Genomic DNA, 21,670 nt, shown 5'->3' with positions numbered 1-21,670 from the left:
TTTTAGAAAACATATGAAGGCAGCCCTGTTTAGGGAAGCTTTTAATGTTTGATGCATTACTGTATTTTAATATTTTGTTGGAAACCACCCAGAGTGGCTGGGGAAGCCCAGTCAGATGAGTGGGGTAAAAATAATAAATTATTATTATTATTATTATTATTATTATTATTATTATTATTATTATTCCAGTGTATACATTTAAACCAGCTTAGAAAATATTCATGCAGTCTAAAGCTTAGGTATTAATGAGTCTATGACATTTCCTTTGCCTTGCTGGAACAACATGGAATTTCCATGCCCATGTTAATAAAGCTAGATCAAAACTATATCACCTACAACACCAGCCCTGCTTTTCAAAAGACAGGTTTACAATAACCTAGAATGAGACTTCCTAGGTGCTTCACACACAGAGAGAGTCTATTAAGTGATACATTATTTTTGAAAATCTGTAAGCCTACATTTTCTTTTTATTTCAGATGGATCCTATGTGTCAGTTCCGTCTCCTCTAGGGAAGATTAAAAGCATGACGAAAGGTATTTTTAATGTCAAATTGAATCTTTTATAGCAAAGGTGTTTTCCTAGATTTGTCTATTCTGGGCATCCATGAGAACAGTTCCGCTGGTGGCACAACTGCTGGGCATGCCTATCTTACCTGTGTCTGTGTCTCCACTCAGTTTGCCTCCCATACTTTTGATAGCTGGCCTGACATGGGGAAAAAAAGACAGGCAATGCTGTTTCTATCACTTCATCTCCATACCTGGAAAAGTTATACCTGCCAGATTTCTGCCTGCCAGGAAACTGTTACATCACAGGTGTAAAAGCTGGCAACTCCAAACAATACACACGTGGCAGTGTTCAGAATTGGCTGCACTTTCCCTCCTTCATTTAGGCCAGTGGTGGCCAAAGTTGGCCCTCCAGCTGTTTTTGGACTACAACTCCCACCATCCCTAGCTAACAGGACCAGTGGCCAGGGATGATGGGAATTGCAGTCCCCAAACAGCTGGAGGGCCAACTTTGGCCACCACTGATTTAGGCAGTAGCGTACCTTGGCTTCTCAGTGGTGCCCTGTGTGATGCCAAAATCTGATGCCCCTCCACGCCTCTCACCTTCCATTAGATGTCATAGTTGTGGTGCCCACTGCAGGGGCCCCAGAAGTTCCACACCCAGTTATGCTCCCTAGATCCATCTTTGGTTTAGGTCCTGACCTAGTCTCAACAATAGACAGGGAAGTACAAACAAGGCACATCAGCATTTGGAACAGGGCAAGTGGGCATGTACAGTGGTCAAAGCCAGTAGCAATTCTTACCATCAGAATTTCAGTATGTGTGAGTTGGGAACTGTCACTTAAGACAGCTGCTGGATAATTGTCAAAGCGGTCCAGTCTTATGGAAGCCTACTCAGATGTAAGTCCTACTGTGTTTAATGGGCTTGCTTCAAAGATAAGTGTGCATAGGATTGCAGCCTTAGTTTAACTTTGGTAAGTGTCATAATTGTGGAACTGGCTCTTTTTACACCAGTCAGAAATGTATTTCTGTAATTATAATTATTGTAGTATTTCATATGTCCTACACAAATTGAATTGTGATGTTCTGTGAAATGGCATCTAAGATACTACAAGGATGTCTTGTTTTGTTTTTTCTTACTAAATATTAAAAGTGATGATAAGAATATAAATGTGGGCGCTATCAGATTTAACTACCTGCATTTGAAATAAAATCTTTTACAAAAAATTAATCATATGTTTGAGGCATAACTCAGTTGCTTCTTGATGGCTCTTTTGACACACTTCCTTTAGAATTTCCTTCCCGCATTATCAGCTTTGGGTGCATCAAAAAGTTTATATCCTACTCATGTAATCAAAAGGCATATTCAAATGTTCTGTTGAGAAATGTTTTGATAAACCTGTTACAGCGAAGCACGTGGATCAACAAGTTAGCCTGAAAATTCAGTTGTGTATCAAATCCAATTCGCAGAGTCATTGAACAGTGTATTGGAATGGCAGTAAAAACACAGCCTCGCTAGCTACTGTTAGAGAGACAGAGAGACAGGAGAAGGAACTAATTCCTTGTATAAAGGATTTTCTGCAACCATTACACGATCCAGATAGAATATGCATATAGAACAGTGTTCTTTAGTGATAAGCTTCTAAAGCCAAAAAAAAGCTCTAAGGCAGTCAGAATGTTGCAAATCTGTATTTATTATTGGGGGCTTATTGTAGGATATTGAAACAAAAAGGAACCGAAATACCAGTCAAGCCATTCATAGTGGGAAGCTATGCTATCAGTGTGTTGCTTTTTTTTTTTTTTTTTTGTTAAATTCGGTACTTAAAATATATATTCACTGCATTTTTACAAATGGACTGTTTTCCTTTGGCAGAAAAAGCAGATGTTCTTCTTCTCCGCGCTGGTTTGCCATCCCATTTTCACCTCCAGCTCTCAGAAATCGAGTTCCATGAAATTATTGGTTCAGGTAAAAGGAAGTAGAAAATAAGGTTCCATTTTAGAGAATGAATTCTGCCCCCCCCCCATCATGTTGCTGTGTTCTTATTTAATCCCGTTCCTTGTAGGATCGTTTGGAAAAGTATATAAGGGAAGATGCAGAAATAAAATAGTGGCAATCAAACGGTAAGCTTTAGTGGAGTTTTTGTTGGTTACTTTACTTAGTTAAGAATGTTTTTTAAATGGAATTATTTTAATCTATATATATATATATATTCTGATGCTGCTAACCAGATACCGAGCCAACACCTACTGCTCCAAATCAGACGTTGACATGTTTTGCCGAGAAGTTTCCATCCTGTGCCGACTCAATCACCCCTGTGTCATCCAGTTTGTTGGTGCTTGCCTGGATGATCCAAGCCAGTTTGCAATAGTTACACAATACATATCTGGAGGATCCCTCTTCTCCCTGCTGCATGAACAGAAAAGGTAAAACTGGCTTACATCGGTCAGTTTCCGTTTCTTTTAGTTTCTCATCTTTCACAACTTCTATTCAGTTCTCCAGATTTCAACAGCAATGTACCATTTCTTTTTTTTTTAATTCTGCAGCAAAATTCACCAGCATTTTAGTGTGGGGTTGTTTTTTTTTCCAAATTAAAAAAAAAAGTTGTATGCAATTTTGACTAACAGTGCACATTTTTGCAAGCAATTTTGCATAACTTCATACATTTTTTTGGCATGTTTTCACAAATATATGCATTTTTATTCACCTTGTCCCACAACACATGCATTTTTGTAGACATGGTTGGTGATTTAGGCAGTTTTTCCATGAAATATGGGCAAGCTAATTAGCACATAAGGACTCTTGAGTTTGTAGTGGAAGACGAAGAAGAGTTTTCAGAAAGGGGGCACATGTAAATAATCAGCTTCTCTCATGGTTTGATTGTTTCTCTGTTCCCACAATTTGAATAATGGTTGAGCAACATCTGGGTTTTTTGATTCTTGCCAGAAAGAGCAAGAGGACTAATATTATTTGGGATTCCTCAGTTGTAGCAGTTGTAGTGCTACAATAAACTAGATGATGATTAATCTGCCCTTCTCCCTAAGGCCCCAGAGTGAATTAGAACACAATGTTAAAAACAATTTTAGGTTTACAATCACAGAAATGCAGTGGGCCCTAACAATATATAGGCAGTGACCATTTTGTGCGCGTCCAAACTGACGTGCAACTGCCATAGCTGTCAACGTTTTCCTTTTTTAAAGGGAAATTCCCTTATTCCGAATAGGATTCTTCACAAGAAAAGGGAAAGGTTGACAGCTATGGCAAATGCTGGCACGTATGGTGCTTTTGGCCCTGGAAGGGGGCATAGGCGGAATGAGCTTTTGCATGACCACTGACACACACAGTGACCCAGAATGCAACCCTCCATGTAAACAGGGAGTTGCCTGTACAACTCAGCTGTCAAATGCCAGGTTCAAGGGGCGCCTTAAGAGAATCTTCAGTGAGAGAACCTAAGCTGACGCATTTTGCCCTCTCAAAACAAAAACAAAAACACCAACCTTTTCATGTAGACTATGGTATGCACGAGTCTATTGATTATGCAGACACCTTTGATTTTTTCTCTCTTCCTTTATACTTGTGGTTTGGATTATAAGGGTGAACATGCAGGAGGCTGGTGCACAGGAAGAGGATTTGGCAACTCAGGAGGGAATTCAACATAGCACTAAGAAGCACTAACATAGCACTAAGAAGAGCACAAGCATTTATGCTCTCTCCTTCCCCTGTGTGCTGATCTGGGAGTTCTTCTGACACCCTCTCCCCCCTCCCATGCCAGTTTGGGGTGTGTGTGGAGGAAGAGATGGGATGAGAGCCCCATTGTACTAGTGGAAGGCTTCTGCTGGCAGAGCTCATTAAATCTTGCCTCTGGTGCATAGGGGATGGGCATGCTTCACAGTATTGCCCCTCTCAGTTTTATTAGCAGCAAATCTGCCAATTTACGCTTCCACAAAGATTAGTAAGGCATATGTTCCTTCAATGCCTGTTTTCCCTGGCTTTAGTGTCTCAGCAAGATCTTTAGCCAAAGTGGCTGCTTGGTTTTCCTCAATCATATGGTTGTGTGCTTAGTTTCTTTTTGCTGCTGTACTGGGTTTTCGATAGGTTGGTTTATATGTTGGGTCTTAATTGTAGTTGTCTCCTTGGTGGTTTTTTAAAATTGTTTTTCAGTGTTATATTGTGCAAACTGCTCTGGGATTTATTTTTATTGTTTATGAACCACAGTACAGTACATACCTTAAATAAACAAACAGAGACATAATCCTATCAATGAGGGCATAGGGAGTTACCCCAGTGCATACTGTATATAAGGGCGTAGGCCAAGGTCAGCTTCACTCCCTCTTTCTCTAAGTGAAACACCTTCTCTTCAGAAGTAGAGGAAGTGGGAAACAGCAGGCCAATTAATGACTAATCAAGTTTTAATTCAACAATTTCCAAATTACATCTTGAGAGAAGTTCTTAATTTAAACTACTTTGAGAGAACTTGATTTCAACAATCAGGATTATGTAAATAATCAGGAAGTTTGGAAAATTCTTCTCACCTCTCTCTAATTTGACTAATGCTACGATATTATTATTTTTTTACCCTTGCCTCGCAGGAATCTTGACTTGCAGTCAAAATTAATCATCGCAGTAGATGTTGCCAAAGGTATGGAGTACCTTCACAATCTCACACAGCCAATTATACATCGTGACTTGAACAGGTACAGTTCTCTCTTTCTTTTGCCTCTCGATATATTGCTCTTCATATTGTTCCAAAATAAATGCAGGAAGGCACCTGCTCTACAATTGCGAATGGCTGAAATGAGATCGCTGAACTGAAGATTGAAGTATTTTCAGAACTGAACCCATATTGCCTCTTCAGAGCATCTGTCTAGTCCATTTTCAAACAACTGGGTAGTGGATTAATCAGATTTGAAGCTGAAATGAAACTGCACATTCTGTAAATGTCCAGAAAAATAACAGTCATAATTTGCCATCCACAATGCAAAGCTTCACCTTAAGGGAAAATGAGGACCATGACACTGGCTTCAAGCAATGAGCACATTTCACTTCTGAGGATGCCTTCTTGAAGCAATAGTTCCAAAATGAGAGACTCTGCATCTGGCTGTTAGGAGTGTCAATTCTCACAGCCAGGACCTCTGAATAAGAAAGCTCATGGGGAAGTCCTGAGGCAGGAGAAGCACCTTCCTTCAGTGAAATTACCAGTGGGGCAGAAAGTAATTTAATAGTACATTACCCAATCTCTCAATGCATGTGACTAAAAAATAAGAGAGAGAAAAGATGTACATGGGAATAGAGGCAGGCCAGAACAAGCTCAGCCTTGAATGGCAGTGTCAATGCTAACCTGTTAGACGGTGCGAAGCAGAGAGGCTGGAAGTTTGGTTTCAAAACATGCAGGCAAAAATGGGTCAGCTGATGTCATTGTGATTGACAGGCAGGTTACCATGTGCCATCTGTGATTGACAGGAGGGCAGCCTGTCAAAATTGGCACATGGGGTGATGGGGAAGAACTTGGCATGCCAGCCAGACCCAGTTCTCTACCCTCACTGTAGAGCAAAGGACAGTCCCAACTTTCTATAAATCATATACAGTGGTACCTCGGGTTACATATGCTTCAGGTTACATACACTTCAGGTTACAGACTCCGCTAACTCAGAAATAGTACCTCGGGTTAAGAACTTTGCTTCAGGATGAGAACAGAAATCGTGCTCTGGCAGTGTGGCAGCAGCAGGAGGCCCCATTAGCTAAAGTGGTGCTTCAGGTTAAGAACAGTTTCAGGTTAAGAACGGACCTCTGGAACAAATTAAGTACTTAACCCGAGGTACCACTGTAATCATCTATAATCAGCTGTCCTTTAAAGCTTCCTAAAGCCTGCCCAAACTCCTTATTGTTTTGGGGAGAGGTGTGGAGGGGGAGGTAGTCTGTTTGCTGCTAAGTAACTTTACAGATTCCTGTAGGTGTCAACCATCCTAAGCTATTGGAAGAGTCTGAACTGGCTCTGACTATTGTAATGGGGAGATATGGTAGCCCACTGACTGTAGGTACATTACCTAGTCTTCACAGATCTGAAAGCCACTTACGGGTGTTTATTTTTTATTTTTTCCATGAGTTTCATTGTAATAATTAATACCTAATTTGAAAGACATCAACTGTCTGTCATGCTTGAGATAATTTTGGAAGTAATTAATTCATCCTGATTTATTAACTCAGTGGGAGTGCAGGTGATCATCATTAGAACAGCCCTCAACCTGCTTGGGTTATTTGATTTCATTATAGACATTTACTGAAATAAAACCAAAAGGTATTGTTTTCAAGGAAACTTTGGTTTTGTTTCTTGTATTCTGAGGATATGATTTCTACAGGCTTCCTTAAAAACAAATCCAAACTTTTATTTTTTTTTGCTTTAAGAAATACCACTGCTCTGAAATACTGTTCTTGCAGTAATTTCTTTAGAATCAGCTGAACAAATGGAATAAAAGGAGTAGCACACTTTGCACAGTTAGTTAAGAAAATATGCTTTTCTTGACATGTAAGCCATTGAACATAGCGAGAATTACTTCTCGCTATGTAGCGAGAATACATAGTGAGATTACATGCATGTACTGCACAAGTGCTAAATATATGCTGATGATAATGATATAAGTAATCCTTTGCTGACAAAATTAAAGTCAGGGTGGTATAGTGGTTAAAGTGCCAGACTAGGACCTGGGAGACCTGGGGAGTTCAAATCCCCACTTGACCATGAATCTCACAGGGTGACCTTGGGCCAGTCACTGCATCTCAGCCTAATATCACAGGATTATTGTGAGAGTTAAATGAAGGGAGGGAGAGAAGAACCATGTTCATCACCTGGGGCTCCTTAGAGGTAAAGGTGAGGCTATAAATGCAACAAACAAACAAGCAAACATTTTAAGAGACAGTGATTTTACAATTCAGCCGAATATTGTTTTTAGACAGGTTCAGAATTTCTAGTTCCCAAACATGGTTCCTGCATTGATTCCTACATTTGCAAGGGTTCTCTGATCTAATCGTATGAATGTCAAGGTTTGCACATATAGATGCATAACATAAGCACACGGTGCTTTCAGGGCTGCTAACGTAAGCCTTCTGAAAACGTGAGCTTCAGCTTCAAACTTGACTAATGGCTGGTACAGCTGGAGCAGGATCAGTGTCAGGAGACCCAAATCTGCTTTCCCAACTACTGCCTTTTGTACTAATTACAGTTCATTAATCAAATGAGGTGGAAAGCCTGTCATTAAGCTTTTGAATAACCATTTCTGAACAATTCAGGACTAGGATTCCTGCACCTGACAAGCAGTGGAAGTAGGAATTGTGTTAAGTGTGTGTTTGCTTGTGTAAAATGCTGGGAGATGCTGTCCACATAAGACCGAACATAGCCGCATTTATATTTGATTGCTGTATTTGTACATTTTGTTAAGTGTAAAAACTGGAAGCTGTCAACTCTTGTGCAGAAAAACGGCAAACTGCAAAATGCACCACTAGCGTGATGTTCCCAACTCCATTTCTCTTGTCTAGAAGGAAATTATGAGTAAACACGCTGCAAATCAAACTTCTACGTGTCCTGCTAATCAGTTCTCACCTCACACACTAATTTTAAGAGGTGGCATTGGAAAGAAGGAACATGTGTTACAAAAACAAGAATATCTGATGCCTATCTTTCCACATACTTCTCTCCCCAAGAAGCACCCTCTCTGGTTTCCCAGAAGTCATGGAGGCCTGATGGTGTTCAACATTTCTGGCAATGGCATCCACCTGAAAGGTGCTGGATCTGACTTCCAGCAAGTTCTGGCTGGGAAAAAGCCCTGCCTAAAACTGTTTAAAATGTTTTTTCTCCAACTAGATGCAAAATACATTCTAATTTCCCACTGCACTCATTTCCTGTCTTTAGGTATTTATATCCTGATTAGTGGGCTTTACCTTTTGAGTCCAGATGCAAAAAAGTAGATTCATTATGAACTGGTGCCAACAGTTTTGAATGGCACATGAACATTTAAAATGACAGGCATCATGCAGTAAACATGGCACCAGAAACACAGTCCTTCTGAGCCCCCCCCCCCCATTTTGTGTTTAAACCTACTTATTTAAGCATCCAAGTTACATTCACAACCCACAGCACCATCCATGTATTATTATATTTAGTACCCATGCTCAAAAATCAGTGTGTGAATGTCTTTCTTTCAGTCTTTGGGGTGTGGGAATCAGGGATCTTTTACATAATTTACTATCAGCCAAAAAAATTTCACTTCTGCATATTTTGCCTATAGAAGCAGTTTGCCTGACCTATGTCTCCTTTCTCCAGCACCTGTTCTTCACTCTCCAATCCTGTAGCCTCTCTGACTTTCACCTCCTGGCTTTTAAAGGCTCCCCCAGACCATTCTTCTAAGTCAGTTTATAGCCTCCCCCTTTCCAAGTGCCCACTCATCAGTATTCAGCCCCCCCTCCTCAGTGTCCAGCCAGTCCCTGACAGTGCTCTATATACTTACACCCAAGGTAAGAACCAATTCCAGTGTAATTTGTCATTCTGCTGTTAAAACATGAAAGCTAATGAATCCTGCTCATCACTACAGTGGTACTTCGGGTTACATACGCTTCAGCTTACATACGCTTCAGGTTACATACACTTCAGGTTACAGACTCCGCTAACCCAGAAATAATACCTCTTTGCTTGAACTTTGAACTTTGCTTCAGGATGAGAACAGAAATCGTGCTCCGGCGGCACAGCGGCAGCAGGAGGCCCCATTAGCTAAAGTGGTGCTTCAGGTTAAGAACAATTTCAGGTTAAGAATGGACCTCCGGAACGAATTAAGTTCTTAACCCGAGGTACCGCTGTATCAACTATTGAGAAAACTGTATGCTAGTCAAAAGAATTTGGGATAATTAAAACACCTTAACTAAAAGACAGACATTGCAGCATATCACTCTTATTTTAACTCATAAACACTGAGAGTGTCAGGACCTAGCCTTCTCAGCGACTAAGCCTCATTTATAGGTCTAACAATCAGTGAAAGTTTGTAAGGGCTGGCTTGGTGATATAGATAAAAGAGTCAATGGAAGCTCTGTGGTAATGGGGATGGGTGTCCGCAATTCGTCTTTGTTATATATATATATAGATATATATATATAATCCCCTCATGAAACCTTAAAATAGCAGTTGCCTTTCATTAAATCTATAGCATAGTAAGGTTAGAAGAATCTTTCCCTGACCCCATTTCTTTGGAGAAGAAAAACACATTTAATAGGCATTGCCTGTCTGTTGCCCTGAAAGGCAGAGTATCTGGCAGGCCTGAAGAACTACTGGATTTTCTAAAGGACAAGATTGATTACATGCGTCTCCTAATTCTTTTTTCTTTTTCTATTTCCCCCCCTTCTTTCTACTGTTTTCATAGAAATAATGGAAAAGGGTATTCTTGGCCACAGTCTTGAGATGGAGATGGCCTTAAGAGCAGGCAATTTAGTACTGAATCTGATGAACTCTTTATTAACCTTGTCTGGATTCTGCTGATTTTTTCCCCCTCTTGTATTTCCTGAATGTGAGGCTTAAAGGGCTACATTTCTCCCACACTTACCCACCCAGGCTTTAAGTGTCATTGAAACAACAATGGTCCAGGAGAGTTTTCTTATTTCTTCTGCTTCTATTGGCTATGGTAGATTCTTTTGTCCCTTGATATCTGTGTACGTAAATATAAACAGATATATGGACAGATCGATAGACAGACAGACAGACAGACACATATAGACAAATCATGCAGTGCAGGTGAAATATCTTGGACTGACAGGAATGTCTTTAAAGAGCAAACTCTTCTGTTTCTTTGGGGAAATTGACAAGGCAGGTTTCCAAGCGTTCTCTCGTCAAAGTAGGTTCAGGAAGGCTGACCATGTTTAGGAGTTAAGAAGGAAGTTCTGTTTCTGGGCCTAATGGAGCCTTGGCCTCTGCAAAATCCAGCAAAGTATTGCTTGGGGCATCCAATTATAATACCTTTGCTCACTGTGTATCTGACAAGAAAGAGTGCTTTGAGATAAAGGTAAAGGTAAAGGGACCCCTGACCATTAGGTCCAGTCGTGACCGACTCTGGGGTTGCAGCGCTCATCTCGCTTTATTGGCCGAGGGAGCCGGCGTACAGCTTCCGGGTCATGTGGCCAGCATGACTGAGCCGCTTCTGGCGAACCAGAGCAGCACACGGAAACTCTGTTTATCTTTCCGCCGGAGCGGTACCTATTTATCTACTTGCACTTTGACGTGCTTCTGAACTGCTAGGTTGGCAGGAGCAGGGACCGAGCAACGGGAGCTCAACCCGTCATGGGGATTTGAACCGCCGACCTTCTGATCAGCAAGTCCTAGGCTCTGTGGTTTAACCCACAGCACCACCCGCTTTGAGATACACCATACCATATGATTCTAGAACCAAAGAAGGAAACAATCATTGAGTTTACCCTGCTGTTCTTCCCAAAGGAGAAATCTATACCAAGCAAAGGCTATGTAAGACATGCTTTTTAAAAACCCTCTCACAATGAATAAGCTGCCTTCCTCTCCTCTGCCCCTTTCTTTCTGGAGCAGGAACATGCCAGAAAGTTACCACATGGGGACACCAGCTAAAAGCTCTAATGATCTGAAGATATGGCTTCACAGACCTTACGCTGCGGATCCTGGATTATTTTTAGTCTTTAATATTCTGGAGGACCTATGGGTACCTCTATTTGATTAACATTTCCACTTGACAACTGAGTGCAGGTATCTCAAAATAATTCTGCTTGTCATACTCAAACCATTTAAACATTTTGATGAAAAATAGATGGGAGAGCTGAAATCAGATTCACTGGGAATGGAAAGAATCATGGCAACATCTCATGTGCCCATTAAACTTTTACGATTTAATTTATCATTCTCTGGGTTTGCTTTTATGTGAAGTTGAAAATCTTGAAGGCACTGATTTGTGGAAGTCCTGGTTCGGAGAGTTTAAATTTTATCTGTCTGCAAAAATGAAATATATAAAAAAATGGTGTTCCCCACTTGACTGTTCTTTCTTGTAGCCTCAGTTGTAATATGTGTAATGTTATGCTGTTTTGTAGAGACCATCAATATTCCTTTCACTTTCCCTTTATCATGTATCCTGTTGCCAACTCGTTCATTTCTTTCTTTTCAAATACTTTTTTCTCCCCTCTAAATCTACTTGGCTCAGACAACATTCTTGATAAATTCCATATGAGAATTGATGTGTCTACATTCATACTCTTTTATGTTATAATTTGCTGCGCCTTTCACACTCCATATGCTTGGAACACACTATATAGTAAGGTGATGAATAAACCTCTTCAAGTACCTTGATCGCCACAGTGTCATGATGTGGCTGAAAAGTGTAGCATCACTTTCACAGTCTCTCGCTGCAATCCCAGCTTTGCTTCCCAGAATCCTCTTAGCTTTAAGAAAATATTTCTGAAATATTTGGCTTTTAAAAATGTTTTAAACATATCTGGAACACAGAATATCAACAAGTGAAGCTTTTCCCTTAATTATATTTCCCTACCAGAAAAAAAACTTAAACTGTTTAATTTGTGCCAGCCCCACAAGGTATGATTTGCTTTGCTGCAAGCTGCTCCTGTTGAGAGAGCAAATTACTTCAGCAAGGAAGATGCAGGAAATACCTTGCTTTCCTTCTTTCTGATTGTTTATAAGCCATGAATAAGTGACTAATCATTCATAGCAACAGTAGCACTTCTGTACCTGCCCAATAAGCCTTAGAATATTGTGTCTGTGTTTTGTTTTCTAACTTTCTTCATAGATGTCTGATTGACTTACTTTTTAAAGAAAAAGAGAGAGGGAGCTACAGTAAGAGTCTGGGCTTCCTGTTGTGGGGTGGAAAGAGGGAATGAATATGAAGATGAGCTAGAAATCATTCAAAGTTTTATCTCTGTATGAAGTTCATTCACTCAGCAATCATGGAATCTGATTTCAGGTGTAGTTCACAGATTTTTGCACTACTTAATGAACTTTGTTCAATTGAACTAGTTCATCCTAAGCCCTGGAGCACTATATATATATTTTATCCTGGATTTGTTATCACCACTGCAGGAATTGATTTCAAAAGTACTTTTCAGGATTACTTATCATGGGTGAATTTATTTCTAAACATTTGTGCACTTCATTTAAATGAAAGTTGTTAAAACAGTAGCAAAAGATTGGATTTATACCAGTTTTTTATATAGGTCATTTTAAAACCAGAGAAGCAAGTCTACCTATTAACTGCAAGAATACTCCTGAATACATCTCTGGGTATATTATTCTATGTCTGTAAAGCCAGGTCTATATCTTATGAGCCAATACTGGGCTATCATTGAAAAAAATAGCCCTGTGGCTCCTCCTTTAGTAATACAAAACACGTGATAGGATGTCCTCAGACTGTTTTCCTGCTGCTCATAAACAGAACCTAGTGCAAGGGACAGGGAAACCTGCAGCCTAACATCATATCACTCATTTTGCATTTCCAAATTTTATTGGACAATAGAGAAATAAGTGACTCAGGGCTGCTGATTTTGATAATGGCCACATGGCAGCTACAATATACTGTTCTGGCTGCTTGCTTTCTCTTTCTGAGTTCCTTCATTGATCCAGTTGGTAGATGAACCATAACAAAGCTTAGAGAAAGGAAATGGAAGTATGTAGCATTGTCTGGCTGTAAGAAATTCCCCAGTCCCCCACAGGAACTACAAAGCCAAAACCCAGAGCAAGGAAAAGAATAACATGTTTTTGCAATGTGGTGGTATTGCAGAGTCTAGACCTTCACTTTTATTCCCTGAAATCTGCAGTCATTAAAAAAAAATTTGATTCTTGCAGTGACAATAACATATTTAGAGAAACAATTATACTTATTCTAACTTGCTTAAACCACACGAGTGTGATTGCGTGACTACCTACCTTGAAACAACAGTTGGTGAACCAAGCTTTATAGAGTGCTGGGAGGAGATTTGTGATGAAATCTGAGAAATACTTCAGTGAGGTATGTATCGAGTAATATACAATAAAGGGATGACACATGAGGATTGGTGGGAGAAACAGGAGCACAAAATCCCCAGTCAAGAAAGCTGACAGGTTCCTTACAACAGTAAGCAGTGGGGCTTACTGCAGCAGTGATGCTGTCATTGGGGTCAAGAAGTTCATTCCAAATCCCACTTCCAGTCACTCATTCCTTTCTCCAGAAGTACTCAGTGTTTATGCTGAAATTTGTCCAACCTCTTCTTTCCCTTCAAAGTCTTTATTTTTGAAGAAAGTTGTATATTGCTCCACTCAACCATGGTTCCATTTGTGTTATCCAAACGTTAAGGAAAGCATTATTCACAGTGTGGGCATTTCTCAAATCCCCCCCCCCTTATTTTCTCTGTCTTATAGTAGTTTAAAATGGGCCTGCCTCTAACTCTGAATAGATGACAAATAATGGTTCACAAGAACACTCACAGTGCAATTGCATTTCACAGACGCTCACATTGACACACTACCCTGGGCAAGTTAAAATACGTCGCTGTTTGACTTTCATTCCATCCCTCCAAACTCAGCTTTAAATCACTGCCAATAACAGAGATCTTTCAGGGCAAACTGGACCTTGGGATTATATTTTCATAGGCAGTAAATAGCATTTAGACTCCTATCTTTCATAAATGGCCAATGAAACAAGGCGCCCAAGATTCAGCTAAAAAAGCATTTATTTCCCAGACGTGGATGGTGCTGTGGGTTAAACCACAGAGCCTAGGACTTGCCAATCAGAAGGCTGGCGGTTCAAATCCCCGCAATGGGGTGAGCTCCCATTGCTCGGTCCCTGCTCCTGCCAACCTAGCAGTTCGAAAGCACATCAAATTGCAAGTAGATAAATAGGTACCACTCCAGCGGGAAGGTAAATGGTGTTTCCGTGCGCTGCTCTGGTTCGCCAGAAGCAGCTTAGTCATGCTGGCCACATGACCCGGAAGCTGTACACCGGCTCCCTCGGCCAATAAAGCCAGATGAGCGCCGTAACCCCAGAGTCAGCCACGACTGGATTGGATTTGGATTGGACTGGTTTGGATTCTTAGATCACGGAATGCAGTTTCTTGAAGATGGACTTCTGGCAAGCGATGGGCTGCACCTCACAACGGTTGGGAGGAATGTTTTTGCAAAAAATCTCAGAAACCTCATCAGGAGGGCTTTAAACTGACTAATGTGGGGGAGGGAGACAGTGCTCCTGAAGGTAGGAGTCTATCAATTGATGAAGATGATCATCCAAATGTCATAGACCGAATGGAGCAAAGAGCATGCAGACCTAGTGGTGGGAGGAAAAAATCCTTAAATAAGAGACACGGGGGAATGATTAATGGACTTCAATGTCTGTACACTAATGCACAAAGCATGGGAAATAAACAAGATGAGCTTGAGCTCCTGGTACAGCAAACTAAATATGACATAATAGGAATCACTGAAACCTGGTGGGATAAATCCCACGATTGGAATGTAATAATGGAGGGATACAATCTATTTCAAAGAAACAGACCAGACAAGAAAGGAGGAGGAGTGGCGTTATATGTCAGGGATGTGTATACCTGTGAAGAGATCCAAGATTTAGAACCTCAAAGCCAAAGTGAGAGCATTTGGGTGAAAATTAAGGGAGAGAAGAATAACAGTGACCTCATTGTGGGAGTTTACTATAGATCCCCAAGCCAAACGGAGGACATAGATGATGCCTTCCTGGAACAGATGGCCAAGCATGCAAAAGGAAGGGAGATAGTAGTAATGGGGGACTTCAATTACCCTGATATTTGTTGGATGTCAAACTCAGCCAAGAGCATAAGGTCAAACAGATTCCTCACTGCCCTTGCAGACAACTTCATTGTCCAGAAAGTGGGAGAAGCAACAAGAGGAACAGCCATTTTAGATCTGGTCCTAACCAATGTTGATGACCTGGTTAGTGGGGTAGAAGTGGAAGGATCATTAGGCGCGAGTGATCATGCTCTCCTGAAGTTTACTATACAGCGGAAAGGAGCAGCCAAGCATACTAGGACTCAATTTCTTGACTTTAAGAAAGCCGACTTCATAAAGCTTAGGGAAGTGCTGGGTGAGATCCCATGGACAGTAATACTAAAAGGAAAGGGAGTTCAAGATGGCTGGGAGTTTGTTAAGAGGGAGATAGTAAAAGCACAACTTCAGGCAATACCAATGAGACGGAAACATGGAAGGTGCCTAAAGAAGCCAGGGTGGCTATCTAAAGAACTTTTAACTGAGTTAAGATTAAAAAAGGATGTGTACAAAAAATGGAAAAGGGGGGAAACCACCAAAGAGGAATTCAAACAAATAGCCAGCACGTGTAGACACAAAGTCAGAAAAGCTAAAGCACAAAATGAACTCAGGCTTGCTAGAGAGGTTAAAAGCAACAAAAAAGGCTTTTATGGGTATGTTCGTAGCAAAAGGAAGAACAAAGAAACCGTGGGGTCACTCAGAGGAGAAGATGGTGAAATGCAAACAGGGGACACAGAAAGGGCTGAACTCCTCAATGCTTTCTTTGCCTCAGTCTTCTCCGATAAAGAAAACAATGCCCGACCTGAAGAATTTGGAGCAAATGATTCAGCAGAGGAAACACAGCCCAGAATAACTAAGGAGATAGTACAAGAATACTTGGCTAGTCTAGATGTATTCAAGTCTCCAGGGCCAGATGAACTGCATCCAAGAGTATTAAAAGAACTGGCAGATGTGATTTCAGAACCACTGGCAGTCATCTTTGAGAATTCCTGGAGAACAGGCGAAGTCCCGGCAGACTGGAGGAGGGCAAATGTTGTCCCTATTTTCAAAAAGGGGAAAAGAGAGGACCCAAATAATTACCGCCCAGTCAGTCTGACATCAATACCAGGGAAGATTCTGGAGCAGATCATTAAGCAAACAGTCTGTGAGCACCTAGAAAGGAATGCTGTGATCACCAATAGTCAGCATGGATTTCTGAAAAATAAGTCATGTCAGACTAACCTGATCTCGTTTTTTGACAGAATTACAAGCCTGGTAGATGAAGGGAACGCAGTGGATGTAGCCTACCTTGATTTCAGCAAGGCATTTGACAAGGTGCCCCATGATATTCTTGTAAAGAAGCTGGTAAAATGCGGTCTTGACTATGCTACCACTCAGTGGATTTGTAACTGGCTGACTGACCGAACCCAAAGGGTGCTCATCAATGGTTCCTCTTCATCCTGGAGAAGAGTGACTAGTGGGGTGCCACAGGGTTCTGTCTTGGGCCCGGTCTTATTCAACATCTTTATCAACGACTTGGATGATGGACTCAAGGGCATCCTGATCAAATTTGCAGATGACACCAAACTGGGAGGGGTGGCTAACACCCCAGAGGACAGGATCACACTTCAAAACGACCTTGACAGATTAGAGAACTGGGCCAAAACAAACAAGATGAATTTTAACAGGGAGAAATGTAAAGTATTGCACTTGGGCAAAAAAAATGAGAGGCACAAATACAAGATGGGGGACACCTGGCTTGAGAGCAGTACATGTGAAAAGGATCTAGGAGTCTTGGTTGACCACAAACTTGACATGAGCCAACAATGTGACGCGGCAGCTAAAAAAGCCAATGCAATTCTGGGCCTCATCAATAGGAGTATAGCATCTAGATCAAGGGAAGTAATAGTGCCACTGTATTCTGCTCTGGTCAGACCTCACCTGGAGTACTGTGTCCAGTTCTGGGCACCACAGTTCAAGAAGGACACTGACAAACTGGAACGTGTCCAGAGGAGGGCAACCAAAATGGTCAAAGGCCTGGAAACGATGCTTTATGAGGAACGGCTAAGGGAGCTGGGCATGTTTAGCCTGGAGAAGAGGAGGTTAAGGGGTGATATGATAGCCATGTTCAAATATATAAAAGGATGTCACATGGAGGAGGGAGAAAGGTTGTTTTCTGCTGCTCCAGAGAAGCGGACACGGAGCAATGGATCCAAACTACAAGAAAGAAGATTCCACCTAAACATTAGGAAGAACTTCCTGACAGTAAGAGCTGTTCGACAGTGGAATTTGCTGCCAAGGAGTGTGGTGGAGTCTCCTTCTTTGGAGGTCTTTAAGCAGAGGCTTGACAACCATATGTCAGGAGTGCTCTGATGGTGTTTCCTGCTTGGCAGGGGGTTGGACTCGATGGCCCTTGTGGTCTCTTCCAACTCTATGATTCTATGATTCTATGATTCTATGACTGGACCTAATGGTCAGGGGTTCCTTTACCTTTACCTTATGTGCTAATGCAGACCCTCCAACTGTCTCTATTTTCCAGGGACAGTCACAGATTTACAGTAGCAATCCCGGTTTCTGATTTGAACCCAGAATGTCCCACTTTTCATTAGAACATCCCTATTTTCATTGGAGAAATGTTGGGGGGTATGAATTATCTGACCCCTGAGCCATCTGAAGGCAATCCTGTATAGGGAAGGGTTTTTTTAAAAACGTTTAATGTTTTATTATGTTTTTATACATGTTGGAAGCTGCCCAGAGTGGCTGGGTCAATCCAGTAAGATGTGTGGAGTATAAATGGTAAAATTATCATTATGGAATGGGACGTCTGTATTTTCATTGGAGCAATGTTGGAGGGTATGCTAATGAAGCACATGCAAATAAATTAGTTAGGAAGGGAGGCTGAATAAGAGGGACTGAGTCCTATACCAGAGTGGCAACCATGTTGGTCAATAAGCCTAATCTGCATGTTAATCGAGTGATGTAATGGTTGTGCTGAACCTGTGCCTGGTATTGGTGACAGTATGAGGATCAATAAGCTGAAACTCAGTTGAGATAAGATGGAAGTACTGTTCATAAGTGCTGTCTAGGGAGGTGGAGCTTAACAAGGTCTGAATGTGGTGCTTTTGGACCCAGCTTTGTCCCTGGAGGCCTGGATGGCATCAGAGGCTTGAAGAGCCTTCTTCCAGCTGTGGCTGATACATCAACTGCAGCCCTTTCTGGATAGAGAGCACCTGATCACAGTTACTCATGCACTGGTAACCTTTCGACCTGACTACTGCAATGTGTTACATCTGTGGCTGCCCTTGAATATTGTCTTGAAGCTCCAGCTAGTGTACAGTGGTACCTCTGGATATGAACCCTTTGTGAATGCTACACACACGGCAAACCAGGAAGTAAAGGAAAGGTTTCCGCTGCCCATGCCTGCGCAGAACAGTGCGCCTCTGGATATGAATGTTTTGGGGTAAAAACGGACCCCCAGAATGAATTAAGTTCATATCCAGAGGTACCACAGGTACCACTGTAAAAACAACTGGGTAAAAGACTTTTGACTGCTTATGCCCCTGAGGTAGAACACCTGTTACTTACTCTGCCAGGTGAAGTCTTCCCATGGGGCAATATTCAATGAAATATTTGCATTAGCATAAGGATTTGATCCAGTTCAATGAGATTCCACCCGCATCCTGCATGTGTTCCCTCCACTGTCCCCAAATCTCTGCTGGAGAGTTGGAACCCAGAAATGATTTAGGGGCACACAGAGGGAGAAGAGGGGGGTAATATTCTATTTGGCACAGAGAAATTCCGGTGCTGAAACAACTTGGCATCAAGCTGAATACAACCCATTAGCCATTAACAACATGTTGGCCTTATTGCTGCTGGTTTTCTTCACTGAACTCTTAAATTGTTATTGTTTTTACTCTTCAGCACATGTGCAGCAATGTGATGGGTTGCTTGGGAGAATGAGGTCTGTGCATGCCTCTATTTATCACTCAAGCCCTTCCAAACTGTGCCTTGTAAGCTAATTGTATTCCAAGCTTTATATTGTAATATTCTATATTGATTTTCCACTTGAGCAATAGAAAGTCCCTGGAGAGCTTTTTAAGTTTAGTTTCCTTTAGAGGGGATAGTAAGCACCCCTGGCTGTAGAATGTTCTCCCCAGAGACTCATCTGATACCTGTTTTGTCAACCCCAGACAACTCCCTTTTTTATTTTCCCAGGTCCAAATTAGTTTTGATGCTGCTTTGAGATGTGTTATCATTGAACTGTTATACTGATAGATACATATTTTGAACACAGGAGAAGCAAGTACGTACATAGACAGATGCTGCCAGTTCCTTGCGGCTGATATATCAAAATAATACATAAATTTATAGAACTTTGCTGAATTATCATATGTGTGTAGCTGTGTTTAAACTGTGCATAAGAAATTCATGCACTGAATTCTAAAATAATTGTGTGGGGTGAGGGGTGGGGAACGATAGCAACACAGACAATCTCATTCAAATGAAGGTTGCATTTTGTATATTACTTGGATAAGATGCCCTCTCCTCAAGTAAGCAGAAATGGTTGGTGTTTTAAATTTGAAAGCATCTGTGAGGTGCATGCTGATCACACATAGGAGTGTTCTTGTGTCCAAGTTCTGACTGCTGCATCAAAAAGATGCTGCTGTGGAACACCGAAAATATGATTGTTGTCAACAGCTTGGTGCTAAAAACTGCTGCGCCCTGATGTTGACTTCCCTGAAAGCTACAAGCAAATTCACCACTTCCTAAGCTGACATTCTTAATGGGAAAGGAAAGGCGGGCTCTTGAGATGTCTAACATATCTCGTGAGACTGCAAATCTTGCTTGTGGCTGGTGCAGTTCAGCCTTTCCTTGCAATTATAATCCTCTTTGACTTATTAAGCACCAGCAGAGAGCTCATAGCTCATCCTCTGTCAGATGCACATGGGAAGTCTAGGATGGTAATTCAGCAGAAAGCTCAAAAGGGTTTCCAAGGTAGTTACAGAGGCTGGGATCCAAACAGCAGAAAGTGCTTCTACTTCCAGAAGGGAAGAGCTTGCCGAATTTGATTTTTAACTGCAACTCTCTGAGGCACGTGGAATTCCCATTTTGCAAGGGGGTCTCCTTGTTCAGAAGTTAATGGAGTTAGGAAGCACAAGAGCTTTCAGAAAGAACAGGAAACGTCTTGGTGCATGCGCAGAACACGATGTGTAACCCTTTGGATCCTGCATAGGGGCCAGCAACATGAGAAAGATGATTTCCCTAATCTGGGTGCAGATAACTGGTGGTCTGTAATGTTTATGGTTCTGCTGTCCAGTGCCAGAAAGAACAAAGCAATGTTTTTCAAAGAGAGCTCGCTTATCATCTGGTTATGAACAGTGAAGTTGCTGAAGTCCGTAACTACCGGATTCACTATGTGGATTTGTCCATTTTGTAAAGTTTGGTTTTGTTACAAACAGGAATAGGTGAATCCATCCATTTCAGTTTCTTGGTTTTTCCCCTGTTCATTTCTTCACATTTCTACATCAATTTGTGATGGGGATTTAAATGTATCCATGAATATTCAGCAGCATTTCAGTGTGAATTTCTCCTATTATAAACATTTTTGCAAAGAATTTTTCCCTAATGCATTTTTGTATCTTATTTTTAGCAATATATGTATTTTTGTGCATACTTATTCTAGTGTATGCATTCCTGTACACAATACTTGGCTGAAAAACTACATCTAAAATTAGGAGAACTATGATAATATATATATATATATATATATATGCTTTCGTAGATTTTCACGGGTACAGGAATGCAGGTTTTGGTGTCCTCGGGTATCTTCCCGTGTAAAAGTTGGGGTGTCTAGGCGACGTTTCGACGAGGTCTCACTCGTCATCTTCAGGCTGGTGCTTTCGGCTTCTTGTTACTGGAACAGAGCAGGATCTCAGTGTTTGAGTTCCTATAAATACTGTTGAGGAGGTGTGGCCTCCAATGTTCTGGGCAGAGAGGAAGTTCCCAGGCTAGTGTGCCTTTTCTTCTTTTGTTCCTTAATTGCTTGAGGGATATCTTGAGTGATTTCTTGAGTGATATCCTGAGTACCACTTAGGTGGGTCATTAGGTGTGGATTAGTTGCTAAAGCCTTTGTGTCTTGACCTCTTGAACTTTGTGAAGAGTTTTTCTGAGAAGATGGGTGTACTACATTTAGTTGTGCTCTGGCTTGGCTTCGTGTATAGGGGCGAGCTGTGGTTTTGTGGCCTGTGCCAGCCAGATCTGTGTAGGGATTGCAAATATATATATATATATATATATATATAAACTTTCCATTACAAAATTTCAGATTTCATTGAATATAACCTTACACTCAATCATTGACTTCCCTTCCCCCCTTCCATGGTTCCATTTATTTATCCATTAAAACTGCATATTCTACTTTCC

The 21,670-nt window shown here is 41.3% G+C and overlaps 1 protein-coding gene across 1 annotated transcript in view; it reads left to right on the top strand.

The window, feature by feature from the left end:
- The window catches only part of TNNI3K (TNNI3 interacting kinase), a 150,626-nt gene that overhangs the window by 48,599 nt on the left and 80,357 nt on the right, over positions 1-21,670 (top strand). The window contains exons 13-17 of the mRNA XM_077928586.1: positions 477-533; positions 2,377-2,469; positions 2,567-2,624; positions 2,733-2,927; positions 5,091-5,195. Of these exons, the coding sequence (XP_077784712.1) occupies positions 477-533; positions 2,377-2,469; positions 2,567-2,624; positions 2,733-2,927; positions 5,091-5,195 (508 nt within the window). The remainder of the gene's footprint in view (positions 1-476; positions 534-2,376; positions 2,470-2,566; positions 2,625-2,732; positions 2,928-5,090; positions 5,196-21,670) is intronic.

Source organism: Podarcis muralis, chromosome 5 (genome assembly GCF_964188315.1).
Source record: "Podarcis muralis chromosome 5, rPodMur119.hap1.1, whole genome shotgun sequence".
NCBI lineage: Eukaryota > Metazoa > Chordata > Lepidosauria > Squamata > Lacertidae > Podarcis > Podarcis muralis.
This window is presented reverse-complemented; position numbering and strand designations above follow the sequence as displayed.